The sequence below is a fragment of the Tachypleus tridentatus genome, chromosome 6 (assembly GCF_004210375.1).
Source record: "Tachypleus tridentatus isolate NWPU-2018 chromosome 6, ASM421037v1, whole genome shotgun sequence".
In the NCBI taxonomy this organism is placed as follows: Eukaryota; Metazoa; Arthropoda; class Merostomata; order Xiphosura; family Limulidae; genus Tachypleus; species Tachypleus tridentatus.
In genome coordinates this window covers 134,333,144-134,349,528 of record NC_134830.1, presented here as the reverse complement: position 1 = coordinate 134,349,528, position 16,385 = coordinate 134,333,144, and the positions used below count along the sequence as shown (strand labels likewise).

The 16,385-nt window shown below is 35.2% G+C and overlaps 1 protein-coding gene across 13 annotated transcripts in view; it reads left to right on the top strand.

Moving 5' to 3' along the window:
* LOC143253720 (uncharacterized) overlaps positions 1-16,385 on the top strand; it is a 52,022-nt gene that overhangs the window by 10,937 nt on the left and 24,700 nt on the right. For 5 of the 13 annotated variants that reach the window (XM_076508011.1, XM_076508022.1, XM_076508008.1 and 2 more), the window contains 3 exons: positions 1,862-1,995; positions 2,149-2,252; positions 13,331-13,434. In XM_076508011.1, the coding sequence (XP_076364126.1) occupies positions 1,862-1,995; positions 2,149-2,252; positions 13,331-13,434 (342 nt within the window). Of the gene's footprint in view, positions 1-1,861; positions 1,996-2,148; positions 2,253-13,330; positions 13,435-15,899; positions 16,196-16,385 lie in introns of those variants that run through there. The other 8 variants (XM_076508014.1, XM_076508016.1, XM_076508015.1 and 5 more) reach the window with 5 other exon arrangements.

Below are 16,385 nucleotides of genomic sequence, written 5' to 3'. Positions count from 1 at the left end.
TTCAAACAGACAATTGTTAACAAGAGAAACTTCTAATCCGTTGACATTGCAATGTCTCCTATACACGTAACTTATTTGTTTCCACTTGTCCCAATAATATATTTTTCTCAGTTTAAGAATAGGTAATCATTGTTTTAATCAAAGGACCTCTTCATTATTGTACATTGCCAAGATCTTGAACCAGTCATCTTCTCATAGCTTAGTTTTTAAGGTGTTTTTTTTTAAGGTAAATATATGATTCCTGTTCTGGGGAATTTGTTGATCAGTTTCAGTGCCCCCCAGTGACATGGCAGTAGGTCTTTGGACTTACAATGCTAGTTGTGTAGTTTTGCACTTAATTACAAACAAATAAACAGTTTTAATTTAACTCTATAAAAGGTTTCATTTTTTTACTTTAATAAGTTTTGTGTAGGACAGCAATCCATCTTATTATTATTTTATGCAAATTTGGCCCAACTCATGAATTTTATTACCATGTGATACATGAAGTTACTAGTGTAGTGTAAGGTAATATCTCACACCTGTATGGAGAAAGAACAAGACAGAATATGCTTTGGTTCCATCCACAAAACTGATTTACATAAACTACACATTACTTCACTTTTTTCTTACATTTCACTTTCCGAATTTTCTTGGCATATCTGTTTATGTCTAACAGCATGTCACTGATCAGGAAACATTGATCTAACCCCACAGTACTCACTAAGATAAAAGTTATGAATGTAAAAGTATGTATTAGCTCTGTATATGTTTCATACAACAATCAGGAGAGAACTAGTTTTATTTTACTTTCCTGGAGGAGTAAAAGTTTTACCTTTCTTGGGTATTCCTCGTATATTTAGTATTGCATGATTTGTACAAAATCCTTTTAATTGCATATTGCAGGTTGGTGTAAAGTATACATGCACAAATGTTATGATTACTGTACAGGTTTCTTTCAACTATCTTACCTATTGCCCTGAAAAGAGAAATTTTTGGTTATTAACACTTCACTGTACATAATTTTTAAAGGTATCACTGTAGAATCGAGATACGAAGGTAAAAGCATTTTTTACCCTTTAAAGGTATTAAGCAGGGACTGATACCATGTAAACTTACCTTTTCAATGTGTACATATGGGTGTGTATAAAGTAATATTAGATTAATAAGTTGAGAAAATAGTTGATAAATAACTTTCAACTATAGTGAAAGTTCACAGTAATCCATTTGAGTGTTCTGTGATGACGAGAAAACCCACTTGTAGAGAAAATTATATATGTAAAAAAATGGCTGGTATGGGTAGAGACAGCACCATGTAGAGGAACAAACCTGACAATGACTGAAGAAGGTTGAAACGTTGTTCATTCCTCTACATAGTGCTTTCTCTACCCATACCAGCCATTTTTTACACATACCATTTGAGTGTTGTTCCTATGTTTAATGATTTAAATGACCCATATCCCTTTGTATCAGAATTAAGGAGATATAATAGATTTTCTGAGGAATACCCTACAAACATGGAATTGATAAAATAGGACTATGTTAACATTGTTTATATAGTTACATGTTATTGTTACAATTCTACATCTATTTTCAAAACAAAATCTTAAGTAATCTACATGTGGAATATGAGACACAAATTATCTGTGACAAACCTGGAACAACATGGTTGGGAGTATCTCTATCTCATTAAAATTGATATCAAAAGTAGTTTGGAAGCTTTTTTGTATTATATCAGTCCAATAATTTTAGAGTTCATTTTATTACTTAATAGTGTTGTAAGTCATGTTACAATGTGATATTAATATTTTGATATAAATATTAGTTTGAAATTTTTAAAATTTTTAATTTATAAATATTGTCTAAATTACCTTCTTAACAGGGCCATATGAAAGAGTACCCCTCTATATAGTTGTTTGTGGCTTGAGAAGTGATGGTAGTACACGACCTATAAATCTTCACCTCGCTAAACTTTTGTTGGAGAATGGAGCAGATCCAAACAAAAGGCTTCCATTAGTTAGTATTATTTTCTTGTAAAATAAAAATATCCAGTTTTTTCTTTCAAAATTACAAAATAAATTTATACCAGTTATTAATTCTTATTAATTTCTTTTTTAATTGAAAAATGGAAGAGGTTTTAATTAAATTTACCCTATTTTTCATCTGTAGTATGAACTGGGTATTATGATTTATTCTATGAGAACAAGCCAAAGTCCAATGGAGATGTTGGTTATGCTATACATCCACTGTATTAAGTTGTATGGAAATGGAAGGTAAAGTAAAACCTTTATGAATGAGTATAGATTTTGTGTTGTTATTTACACATTTCAGTTAAATCTGTTTTACAGTTTTATCGAGCTGATTTTTAATGTTTATGGGTTTTTTTTCAATAAAATATTCAATAAACAAAGTAAATTCATTCAGTCTTGCAGGTATGGGAATAATATTATTCTACAATTATGAGATTTTAAAGTGCATTAAAAACATTACAAGTTTAGGCATCTAAAAAAATCTTGGAAAAATTCTCTTTAAAATTTTGTCCCATTCCAATCCCAGAAAACTAAAAAAAAAAAAGAGTAAACTTAATGTATAGAATTTTGCTTTTATTTAATAGTAAAAACATCTCTGATTCACATATTGAGAAAATACCCAATTGTTTGCATAGTGTCTGATAACTAAAGTGTCTGATCCATAAGATGCAAATTTAAAATGTATTTTTTATTATTTATCTGCTGCCACCTCTTAGATTTTCATACATTGCAAAATCAATAATTTGGTAATAGTAAGCAAGTTGGACAATTTTTTTAAAATTGTGCCTCATCAAAGCTAATTCAGATGTGATAGAATATAATTGGACTGTTAAGATGTGGTTTAAAGATTAAATTAAGATTTACTTAAACATTGCAACATATGTTGAGTGTAATTCAGTGATTTGTTGCATGACTTAAATTACCCTGAATTGTGTGTGTGTGCATATATATTTACATATAGTTTGTGAAACTATAAAGTAGTTTTCTGTTGGGATAAGGTATTGTTAGCACAACTGGTTACTGAATATAGCTAATAAAAATCATGACTTGTAATCTCCTTGTTACATTATTTATTAACATTTTATCACCTTGAGAGAAACAAGATACACATGAGATTTGAATTCTGTGGTTTCATAGCTGCTCAGAAACTTCTGTAAAGAAGTAACGAAACAAACAGATTGAAATGGGCATTTGGTCACAAATGGGGGAGGGGTGAGCAAAGCTGCATTTGTGGTGTTTATAGTTTCAGCTTGAATTGTTCACAAGCAATGAAGGAAAGGAGAATGGTATAATAGCCACTGTATAATACATAGAAGTATAGTATGGAATCACAAGAACTTGGGAGTGCATCTCGGCAAACAGCGTTAGTGATCTACACAAAACTTGTGGTTCCCTAACTACTGATGAGTACAGACAGATTGTTTCATCATTCTGTTGTCTCAGAAATGTGATTTATGAGGTTCATCATCCAGGATGACAAAGACCCCAAGCATAGAAAATGTGGTGAAACAACATTTTAATGATAAATACAGCAGTGGAGCACTTGCAACCATGTCATGATGTGTGCAAATTTGTGACGTTAACATTCTTGAGTCTTTATAAATTTGTGTTTCTGATTGTTACAAGTAATGAAAATATTTCTATTATTGTTCCTCGTTATTATTTTTGGTTAATTAAAGGTTGTTCAGCTTAACTGATGAGTACCACAGTTCATGACAATAATAATCTTGTTCAAATTATTATTTCAAATTATTACTGTTTTCAATTGTTTATATTATCAATGTCTTATAATAACTTTTATTGATGAGTCTAGAAATTAATCATCTAGCATGTTTCACTAATTACTGAGCTTTAATACAGAATACTAGTGTATTGTACAACTTGTTGCCTTTATTTTGTATTTTCTGTGTCTATTTATTTTGTGTCTGTATCATTATCAAATTCATCATCTAGTTCTGTTTATTGCTATTTCTGACTCCTGAATGTGTACTCTTGTATTATCCCATAATTCTTCATTACTTTATATCAGATATATTTTATAAGTATTACAAATAATAGTGTCTATCTGAGCATTCAGCTGTCTCTCATTTCTGACGACTGCTTTCCATGCTGTGTTTGAAAAGCTGTGTATGTAGACAAAGATTAACATTCACTGTTGAAATGAATGGGCAACAGGCATGAATAATGTTGATGCTAAATTTTATTTTCCAAGCAGAGTATCATATGCTAAATTATTAGGAAGTAACTACACCACCCCTCGGTGTGGATTCCTGTATGTGGTGAGGGGACCTCCCAGGGAAGCTTCTGTTCTTTCAGGTTACCTCCTCTGGGATCTAAACATCTACCCACTCATTTGCTGTGCGTGGTGACCCGTGAAGGGGAGGAGAGGATCCTTGTGGTTAAGGGGTCCAACTCCAACACACCACTTTTGCCTTAAATTCCTGTAGATGGGCAGCCTTTGGGTGGCCCCCCTTGGGTCAATCAGCTGGTCCACTTGGGCTAGAGTCAACCAAGTACCAGTGTTGGAAGTTCTCAATGGGTGTTGTGGACATTGTATCTGATGCCTGGTGTTCAGGTATAGTGCTCATGAAACCCTGGCATTGCTGCAATGTCCTTGCTTGACATTGTAGTGCATCTCCTCGTAGGGCTCCATGGTGAGTGGGGTTAGTGGGCACAGAAATTTTTTTTTTCCTATGGATCGTCCTTGAAAACTTTGATCAGCAATCTTCAACATCTGTACCACCAGTTGTACCTTATTTTCTCATCCTCCATTCTCTTTCAGAGAAACTTTTAGGGCAAATGTCCCACTTTTTTATTCAGAAGGGACTGGAGGGACTTGCTGGCTTTCCAAAGTCAGAGATTCTTGCTGGTTTCTCCACTCAAGGAGTTTCTGCAGTGAGGCACATCTCCACTCGCAAAGATCAAGTTACATTTCCGACAAATATTCTCGTTTTGACATTTACATCACCACGTGCACCTGCTACCATCAAGGCAGGCTATCTAAATTGCAGGGTACGGCCGTACATCCCAAACCCTCTCCGATGTTTCCAATGTCAGAGGTTCGGCCACTCGAAGATGTCATGTCGTGGTTCCCTGACATGTGCTCGTTGTGGTGGCAAGGACCACGATGCCTATGAGTGTGACAAGGACCCACATTGTGTCAACTGCAATGGTTCTCACCCTTCTTACTTTTGTTCTTGCCTTAAATGGTTGGAGGAAAAAGAGGTGCAGCATTTGAAAACAACTCATAACATTAATTATCCTGAGGCTCGGAAATTGCTGTCCACCACTTCATCTCGGACATATGCTGCTGCACTTCGTTCCACAACTACAGTGGGAGTACAGATAGATCTCTCTTTGCCTCGAAGAGAATTGTTTTCAAATCAAATCAAAAGCCTTTTGACCTCCATGGTTAAAAAAGTTGATGAATCAACTTCTACACCGATCTCTGTTCCTCCCATACATTCCAACAAACTCCAAGATCCACATCCTTTGGTTCCAAATATAGGCATTTCTTCAGATACATCTTTTTCTCCCACCCCAAGATGCAAAACAATCACTTGTTCACATCCTCAGTCACTGGAATCCCCTTCCAACAACAAAGACCTGCCCAATCGACCCAGGGCAGGATCTGTGGAGGTTGATAGACCTCCCCAAAATAAGAACAGTAAGGAAAAAACGTGGTCGTAAACAGAAGGGTTCTTCAGTCACTTCGCCTACCCGTCATTAAAAATGGCCACCTTGATACAACGGAACTGTCGAGGTTTACGTTCTAATCTGGATGACATCAAAACACTGATTGCTTCCTACCATCCAGTATGTCTTTCCTTGCAAGAAACATTTCTGAAACCTGCTGATACAGTCACCTTTCAGCAGTTTTCTCTGTACAGAAATGACAGGCTGTGTGATGGACGAGTTCATGGAGGGTGGCATTGTTGGTGCCATCCTTGGGTCACACCATAACTGTTTGTTCTCTCTACCTGTCACTTGGAGAGACATATGATCAATCAGACCTTGATGCTCTCATTGAACAGTTGCTGTCTCTATTTTTGTCATGGAGGACTTTAATGGACATAATACCCTCTGGGAAAGTGCATATATTGATAGGAGGAGTTGCTCTATAGAGTGTATGCTCTCTGATCACAACCTTTCTCTTTTCAATACTGATTCTTATACTTATTTTCATGCACTTAGTCAGTCCTTTACCGCTATTGATCTCTCGGTTTGCTCCCCTTCATAATTATAGCATTTTTCATGGAGGGTTGACAATAATTCACTAGGCAGTAATCATTTTCCTATACTTTTGAGAGAGACTGGCCGTGGTCAATGCCACCCTACCTGTGTACCCCAGTGGAAGGTGGATCAGGCAGACTGGTCCACTTTCACTGCTCTCACAAAACTTAATCCTGCCATCATCTGTCAGCCATCAATAGATGACTATGTGGCAGCAGTAACTGACTGTATTATACAAGCAGATACTCAGTGTATTCATAAAACACACAAATTCAGTGTATTCATTCATAATATGATACGTTTTCACTATATCCTCCTTCGTGGTGGAATCCTGCCTGCCACATGGCACGGAAGGCACAGAAATGGGCCTGGGATATTTTCCATAGATATCCCACACTTTCAAACTGCATCGCTTTCCAGCAGGCCCGTGCACATGCTAGGTGGGTAAGACGTTACAGCCAGAAGGAATCTTAGATAAAGTTCACAACTAGCATATCTTCTACCACCAGTTCTGAGGTCATATGGGACAGGGTTGGAAAGGTCAGTGGGCACTACAATTCTGTCCCTCTTTTGATCTTACTCTCTGATGGCCAAGAGGTAGCTGATGTCCAGAGCATCGTCGATACTCTAGGTGAAAGCTTTTACCAGGTATCTAGCACTTCTTCTTGTTTCTCCACCTTCTTGGCCATCAAGACTCGGTTGGAGTGTTCACCTCTTTCGTTTTGAACTGACTGTCTCTTTGACTAGAATCGTCCCTTTATGCTGTTGGACCAGATAATGTGCACTATGACATGCTTTTCCATCTATCTCCTGCTTCTCTTGATATTCTTCTAATTGTTTTTAACCGGATCTTGCAGGAGAATGTTTTTCCTAATGGCTGGCACCAGACTATAATATTACCTTTCTGTAAGTCTGGGAAAGATCCCAAGATTCCTTCAAACTACTATCCAATTGCTTTGACGAGATGTCTCTGTAAGACATTAGAGAGGATAGTTAATGCTCGTCTTGTTTGGTTCCTTGAATCAAACAACCTCCTCTCGCCCACCCAGTGTGGGTTCCAATGACAGTACTCTACCATGGACAACATCAAACGACAGCATCTTGCATCAATATTCTTTAACATTGAGAAGGCTTATGACACAACATGGAGATATGGCATTTTGCGAGATCTCCATATATATGGGTTACGTGGCCATTTACCCATGTTTATTAAACATTTTTTAATGGACAGGATATTCCAAGTTCATGTGGGTTCGACACTTTCCCATTCTTTTGTACAGGAACTTGGGGTCCTTCAGGGCTGTGTATTGAGTGTCACACTTTTCAGTATAAAGATTAATGCCACCTCTGAACAACTCCCTCTCAGTGTTGCAAACGGGCTCTATGTCGACGACTTTGACATTTCGTGTCAGTCATTGAACATGAGATGTATTGAGTGACAAGTACAAACTGTTCTTGATTGTGTACTGAAGTGGACCATGGTGAATGCTTTTAAGTTCTCTCTCTCTGAAACCGTTTGCATGCACTTTTCCTGCCAATGGGGTATTCACCCTGATCCTGAACTCCATATTAGTGAAGTTTTGCTGCCTGTGGTCCCCGAGACCAAGTTCTTGGAGCTTATCTTTGACCATAGGCTGACCTTTATACCACACTTAAAGCAGTTACGGGTCGAATGCGCAAGAGCACTGAATATCCTCCGTGTTCTTTCTACTGCCAGTTGGGGAGCACATCGATGTTCTATGTTAAAGATATATCGTGCTCTTATTCGTTCAAAACTCGACTATGAATCAATGGTCTATGGCTCTGCCAGACCCTAAGCCTTAAAGATGCTGGACCCTATTCATCATCAAGGACTTCAACTCTGCATTGGGGCTTTTCGCACCTCCCCAGTTCAGACCTTATATGTGGAATCTCATGAACCTTCTCTGTACCTTTGCTGTTTGCAACTGTCTTTACTGTATTCTTTGAAACTTTGCTCCTTACCAAAGCATCCCACTTGGGGATGTGTTTTCCTTCCTCAGTGGGCCTTACTTTTTCACAACAGATGATCTGCCATTGCTTCTTTTGGCCTTTTTGTCCAGGCGTAATTGGATGAATTGGGTCTGTCTTTGGATAACATTGCAGAATCTACTGGTCAGTCCTCCCCCCATGGCTTATTACAGTCCTGAAATGTGACCTTTCTTTAAGTCATCTGAGAAAAGCACATACTCCTGATTGGAAGTACCATCTTTTATTTACTGAACATTTTTCGAACAATCTTTTCATTCCAATTTATACGGATGGTTCCAAATCAGGTGACTCTGTGGGCTCTGCAATGGTTTGTTGCAGTTTGGTGGTTGTGCACAGAATCCCCATTACAGCTTCTGTGTTCACTGCTGAACTTTATGCCAATCCTCTTGCCCTGGATCATATTGAAGCTAAGCAGTACTCCAACTGCACTATTTATACTGATTTGCTTAGTTCTCTACTGGCCTTGGAATCGCTTCTTGTTGGTTCACACCATGTTTTCGCTAATATTCAAAACTGACTGGCCCATTTCTCATTAACATCTACTTCTATCCAGTTTTTCTGGATACCAGCCACGTTGGTATTCGCGGGAACGAGCTTGCAGACATGGTAGCTAAATCTATCTGCTCTGGCACTATCACCACTGTGTCTATTCCATACATGGACTATGGTCCTGTATTCAAGGCTTGGCTCTGTGCCAGCTGGCAGTCCACTTGCAGAGCAACACAAGCTTTCCGAAAAAAAACCCTATATTGGACTTTGGTCATCTTGCTTCCATAAGGATTGGAAGGAGGAAGTTGTTCTGACTAGCCTATGCATTGGTCAGTTTTTTAACTCATCGTTTTCTTTTATCTGGAACTGATGCACCAATGTGTAGTTTGTGTAACACTCAGATCACCATGAGCCACATTTTACTTTTTTGCCATTGTTACGACTCAATGATGGCACTATTCTGAACATGTTCTGTCCCAAGTTTGTCCATAACATTAGACAGTGTTATTAGTGATGGTAACACCATCCACCTTGATAAAGTTTTTAGTTTTTTAATGGTCATTAATCTTTTTAATGCCATTTAAGTGTTTTATATTTCTTCATTAAACCTTTTTTATTGTGGTTCCCTTTTAAGAGTCACAATCTCTCTAGTTCAATTTGACATTGTGAAATGGCCAGAACATTAAATAACTCAACACCAGGACTGGAAAGGCCAACTTCAGATGACTAACGCTGCTGTTTGAACTACTCGTTAGTTGTCCTGGAGAGTTGTTATTACACTTTTGGTGCATGTCATTTAACACTCTTATTACTTTACCTTTTGGTACTGGCTATAATGACACATAACCCGGAACCAGGACTGGAAAGACCAACTTCAGGTGACTGACGGTGGATCTTGTTCTTACCTGTTAGTCTTCCTGGCAGGTTATGATCATTACCATTCTGCTACAGGAAGTCCTTAACAACTTCTTTTACTCTGGTATCTCTCTTAACATTGTAGACTAGATGTCAACATTGCTTTTATGCTATTTATGTTTTTCAATGATGTTTTGTTTTACCTTAATTTTTTTTCATGAAATTCACTACATTTACTTTTACCTTTTTACTGGATATTTGGTGCAGATAGCCTAGCTGCTTTGTGCCATAAAACACTAAATTAACCAATCAATAATTACACCATCATTTACATTTCAAAATGTGACATAATTTAAATAATAAAAGTGGCTTTACAATATGTTGTTGTTGGGCAACTCTGAGCATGACTGGAATGCTCAACAATTACTTTTCACTAAATTCACTACATTTACTTTTACCTTTTTACTGGATATTTGGTGCAGATAGCCTAGCTGCTTTGTGCCATAAAACACTAAATTAACCAATCAATAATTACACCATCATTTACATTTCAAAATGTGACATAATTTAAATAATAAAAGTGGCTTTACAATATGTTGTTGTTGGGCAACTCTGAGCATGACTGGAATGCTCAACAATTACTTTTCACAGTAGGCAGTATAAATAGCTCAGAGATTTGGTTCTGAGGAAAACCAGGATTGCAGTATAATGTTTTTAAAGTCCATGAACTAATTGAAATTGATAGATTTACTTTAACTTTCCCATCACTGGGGTTTGAAATTTTTGCTTGTTACATATATGTTGTTCTTGTGATAGCAAGTTCATTACAGGGAATTTTATTTTTCACAAACTTTATTCTTAATAACACTAATCTCAAATATTCTTTTAATTGAGCAATTTGATTAGAAGTAACACTGTTTAATTATTAATTTTGTGAATGTAATAATCACTATCTTTTACGATCATAGTTTAAGTGCTTGAACATAGAGGGTAGTATTTCTTCCATTTTGTAATTTAGATGTTGGCCTGAAAGGCTATTGTTTTTATCCCTTCATAGTTTAGATCTTAGCTGAAAGAGCATTGTTGCTCCCACCTAATAATTAAGATGTTTATCTTGAGTGTTTATTGTTTCCACCCCTCATGCTTTAGGTAATTGGTTGGAGGGGGTATTGCTTTTATAATCTTGTAGCATATATCTTGGCCTGAGAGGTTTTTGTTTGTAGGTCTCCTTGTTTAAATGCTTGGCCTTAAGAGAGTTTTATTTCTAATGCTTCCTAGTTAACACAGCTTTCCATTCAATGTATTTATTCATGAGAAGATTTTAAGTATATAAATTTCTAGTCACTTTTTAGAATGTTATGACTAAATCATATTCATTACACTGCTTATTTTATTAATCTGAGAAATGAGATATAAATCTGAAGATTAAAAGTAAAAATATATGTAAGTTGTTACAATAAAAAAAAACAGATGATGTTATACTTGCAGAAGTGTTGAATAAGGCAGTGTTTTGTTGGAAAATTTTAAATATTCATTTAAAATGCACTTGGTTTTCTCATCCATTTTCACATAGGAAATAATGTGCTGATTCTTGCTTTGCTCAGTTGAAAGTATTGATTTAATTACGATATTTTCTTGAATGTTGTACACTAAAAAAAAATTTCACAGAAAATTACTATTGATGAGATCCTAAAATACACAAGTTTGGAAACTTTCAGAATAGAAGTTAAGAGAATTGTCAGCTTTAATCAAACCTGGAGAGTTCATCATCATCAGGTACACATCTTAGCAACTGCCTTACCTTTTTTCAGGTGTATATTTCACCAAACAGGGTTGAAATAAAACCATTGTATTGAATCCTGTGTTGAAGCTTAGTTTTCTTATAACCACATTGATTTCACAAGTAGTTGAACTTATTTGAGTAAATCTTTTTTTTTCTATATGTAGCTTGGTCCAGTTTTCTAGCAGTCATTTTTGTTTAATTTTTGTTAACTCTCTCAATATGGTCTTGGTTAATTTCACTGACCATGTGATCATTTTGTTGTTATTCAAAGTTTTTATAGATTTTATACTACAAATTTTCAATATAATATGTATTTCTTCACAAATGTTGGCAGTATTTCACATGCAGAAAAGTCATATTTTTAATGAAGTATTTTTAGTAAACTAAAAAAAAGTTGTTTGTGAATATATCAAGTATTTGTTTTGAATAGTCCATGTGCAAGATGATTTTCATGCTAAGATTGAAAATACTTCATCTCAAATATCTCAAATCTCTTTAGTTATCTCTAACCTCCTAAATACATTTCTAGTGTTTGTTTTCAGTAAAACTCTATATCTTATCTATAATATTCTCTACCCTCATTCTATAAAAGACTGGTCGGTTTGACCTACCTTGTAAACACCAAAAAGAAAAATCTAAATTATCTTTTCTTTCTAGAATGACTTCATATTATAGCATGAAACCAAATTAAGATTTAAACTCATAACAGTATACATCTATTTATAATTAAATTTTAGTGTTTTATTGCTCCTCGGATCACGTGTAACTACAATTGATGCATTACAAGTTGTAAATCAGTTGGGGAATGTATGGCACATGTTATGCTGTTGAATTACATCACCCATGAGCTATTCTTAGCTGCTCTGTGTGTGTCTCATGAAGCGTTTTTATTACACTATTATTTATTTTAATTAATTTAACCTTAACTAACCCAAGAGATCAAGTTTTATATTTTAGTTACTTCTACAATAATAAACATGAAAAACAAGAAATGAAGTACTTATCCTTTTTTATTTTTTGCTGTGAATTTTTTGTATATTAATGGTAGTACTGCACAAAATAATTCATATTTTGTAACATAATGCAACAAAGAATATCAGTAATAAATAACATGCAAAAGACAGACAATTTCCTCTATAACAATTTTTCTGGCAGGAGAAGCTCATGATTTTTTTTACATATTGCCTCATAAAATTAAAAACTTAAAACGTATATATTTTTAAAACATGGATTATTGGGTATCATTTTATGCTATACTAATTGATATCATGTAAACAAAAAGTAGTTTAATATATTTTGAATGTAAACCACGAAAACCTCATGACATTCTCAGTAACTGATACCTAGGCAGGTAGATTTAATTTTCAAGAATATGTACGATGTTTATAAACATATAATTGTGTGTCTGTCAATATTAAATGTAATGCAAAAAATGTTTTGAATGAAATACTTTCTGTAAGTAAAACTTGGCCAATTTTCTTTTTTTGTGTTTTTTTAAATTTACTTTCCATATGATTTCTCTTCGAACCTGTTTGCATCTTTTAAGAAAATAATTGAATTACAAGTCAGTGGTGTGGAGCAGTTATGGTAATAATACTAATTGCAGCTTTTAGTTTTGTTGAAGTCAAATGCCTATATAATTACTTTCAGCATTTGTTCCTCAGCTTCATGGTAAAAGTTTGTAAACCTGTTTACTAGGTATTCTGTTTCTTGGGTAGACTAAATCTGAATTTTAGAAATGTTCATAGTTTTTAAAAGAAAGGTGTATTTTATGTTTCAGTTTCAGTAATTTTTATTGGTGCAGTTGTTTGTTTTTGTAGAATTTTGTGAATAGTAAATGTTATTTAGGACATGTTCTATAAAAGATAGATTCAAAAACAGTTCTGTAATATTATGAGTAATGAATTAAATTCTAAATTTAATAATTTACATTGATATTTTGTTACCTTAGCTGGGAAACTGCAAAACCACTTGTTATTGGAGTACATGGAGCTTGTATTTCCTTTTTCAATGTAGTGAAAGAAGAGCTGCTTCAGATTATTGATTTATTTGTTGGTGAGCATAATTACATTTTTTTCTAAATTAAGCATCAATAAAATGTATATAAAGTATTTAAAGACTACTTGTAAACAGTTTTCTTTTAGAGAAATCAGTATAAATATAAACAATTATTTGTTTATGTACAAGAAGATTTTAGGAAACTAATGAAAAGTCTGCACTTACAGAAACTGAAGTTGTAGGAAATCAAAGGTATATGCAATGTTATCTGTCATATTATGCAAATGTATTTGAACTTTAGTATTGACTATTTAATATATTATGAAAAATTTTTGTTTTTTAAATAAGAAAATGTGTATATACTCATTTTTCTAGTAAATTTGATTTTTATTGAATATTTTGTGGAATCTTCTAATTTTTTTCAACCTATCATAATAATAAATGTCCAGTGTTGGTCAGTCATGATTTATATCTCTGAATGTTGTTAGTTACATGAGTCCAATCACACTTTTTCTGTGATAATACCTCCTCTTTTCATTACTTCTTCCCATTTTAGTTATCTGGTACTGATGCACCAATGTGTAGTCTGTGTGGCACTCAGGTCACAATCATACATATTTTATTATCATGTCATCCTTACAACCAAGAATGGCAATGCCATTTTAAACATAATTTTAAGGTAGGTTTGCCTTTGACATTAGCCAATGTTACAGGTAATACTGGCTGCCTCACTCATGTTTTTACATTTTTAAGAGCCATTGGTATTTTTAACTTAAGGTTTTTATTGGACTATACACTGTTTTAGCATGATTTCTTTTACACATTTTAATTTTATTTTGACCTGAACCCAGGACTGGAAAGGCCAACTTCAGGTGACTGACAGCAAGTTTGAACTTAATGCTTCAGTCTTCTTGGCAGGTTTTAATTTTACATATTTTATGTATTTTTACCTTCATTTCCATATACCATTATAGTATACTACATCTTGTTTGGCACAGATAGCCTAGTAGCTTTGTGCTAATAAACATGAAATACCTACCTGCCCATTTTAGCTGAATTAAATTGCCAACATAGACATAAATAGCTCCTAAATTTTGGTGATATTTCTGCTACATAAAATCCTATTGGAGAGAGAGTTTTTATACCAAGGATTTATCTAGCAATCAGTGAAGTTTTTCAATGATGATTAAGTACTACCAATAAATGTGGTTTTAAGAGGACTACCATGATAATGTAGTTGATGTGATTATAAAACAACTACAATCAATGGATACTGGGAAGAGACACTTTTTAAGTAAAGGAGCTATTGCTCATGATAGGCTTTATTTGGTTAATCAAAACTAGAAGACCCTTTATTTTTCTTTCGTCTATTTACAGGTGTCAAAGTTACAATTGCATATTGAAGAATTCAAATTTGGTAGATTTTTGCTTCCTGTAATTTTTATATACTAGTAAACTAAATAAACATCCACATTGAAGTTATTTTAAGACAATAAAACTAATAATCTAATGCATCAGATTCCTTAAAAAATATCCATAAAATATATTCTTGCTTCTTCTACTGTACATTTTGTTCAAAACTTTGCCCGCACGCACGCATGCACACACACACACTACATGGCCATAAGTATGTGGACACCCCTTCTAATTAGTGGGTTCAGCTAGTTCAGCCACATCCATTGTTAACAGATGCATAAAATCAAGCATACAGCCATTCAATCTCCATAGACAAACATTGACAGTAGAATAGGCTGTACTGAAAAGCTCAGTGACTTTCAACGTGGCACTGCCATAGGATGCCACCTTTCCAACAAGTCAGTTCATCAAATTTCTGCCCTGCTAGAGCTGCACCAGTCAACTGTAAGTGCTGTTATTATTATTGTGAAGTGAGAATGTCTGGGAGCAGCAACAGCTCAGCCACGAAGTGGTAGGCCACACAAGCTCATAGAACAAGATCACCGAGTGCTGAAACATGTATCGCATAAAAATCGTCTGTCTACAGTTGCGACACTCACGACCGAGTTCCAAACTGCTTCTGGAAGCAATGTCAGCACTAAAATGTTTGTTGGGAGCTTCATGAAATGGGTTTCCATGGCTGAGCAGCCACACGCAAGCCTAACACCACCATGCCCAATATCATTCGTCTGCTGGAGTGGTATAAAGCACATCACATTGGATGCTGGAGAAGTGGAAATGTGTTCTCTGGAGTGATGAATCAGGTTTCATTATCATGCAGTCTGATGGATAAATCTTGGTTTGTCAGGTGCCAGGAGAATGCTTGTTGCCTGAATGGATAGTGCCAACTGTAGTTTTGTGGATGAGGAATAATGGTCTGGGGCTGTTTTTTAGAGTTTGGGCTGGGCTCTTTAGTTTCAATGAAGGGAAACCTTAATGTTACAGCATATAATGACATTTTAGAGAATTTTGTGCTTCCAACTTTGTGGCAACAGTTTAAGGAAGGCCCATTTTTATTACAGCATGACAAGGCTCCTGTGCACAAAGTGAAGTCCATAAAGACATGGTTTGCCAAGGTTGGTGTGGAAGAACTTGACTGGTCTTCACAGAGCCCTGATCTCAACCCTATCGAACACCTTTGGGATGAATTGGAATGATGACTGCGAGCCAGGCCTTCTCGCCCGACATCAGTGCTTGACCTTGCTAATGCTCTTGTGGCTGAATAGAAGCGAGTCCCTGCAGCCATGTTCCAAAATCTAGTGAAAAGCATTCTGAGAAGAGTGGAGGCTGTGTTACTAGCAAGGGGGGGACCAACTCCATATTAATGCCCAAGGTTTTGGAATGAGATGTTCAAGAAGCACGTGTGGGTGTGATGGTTGGGTGTCCACTTACATTTGGCCATGTAGTGTATATGTGTATATATATATATACATTTTTTTTTTCAATAGCATAGGCATTATGATCTAAAGCAGTTGATAATTAGTATAGCATTATTGCTGTTCAAAAGAGAAAAAGATATTCAGAAACTGCCTCCATCATATTCTCTTCTGATT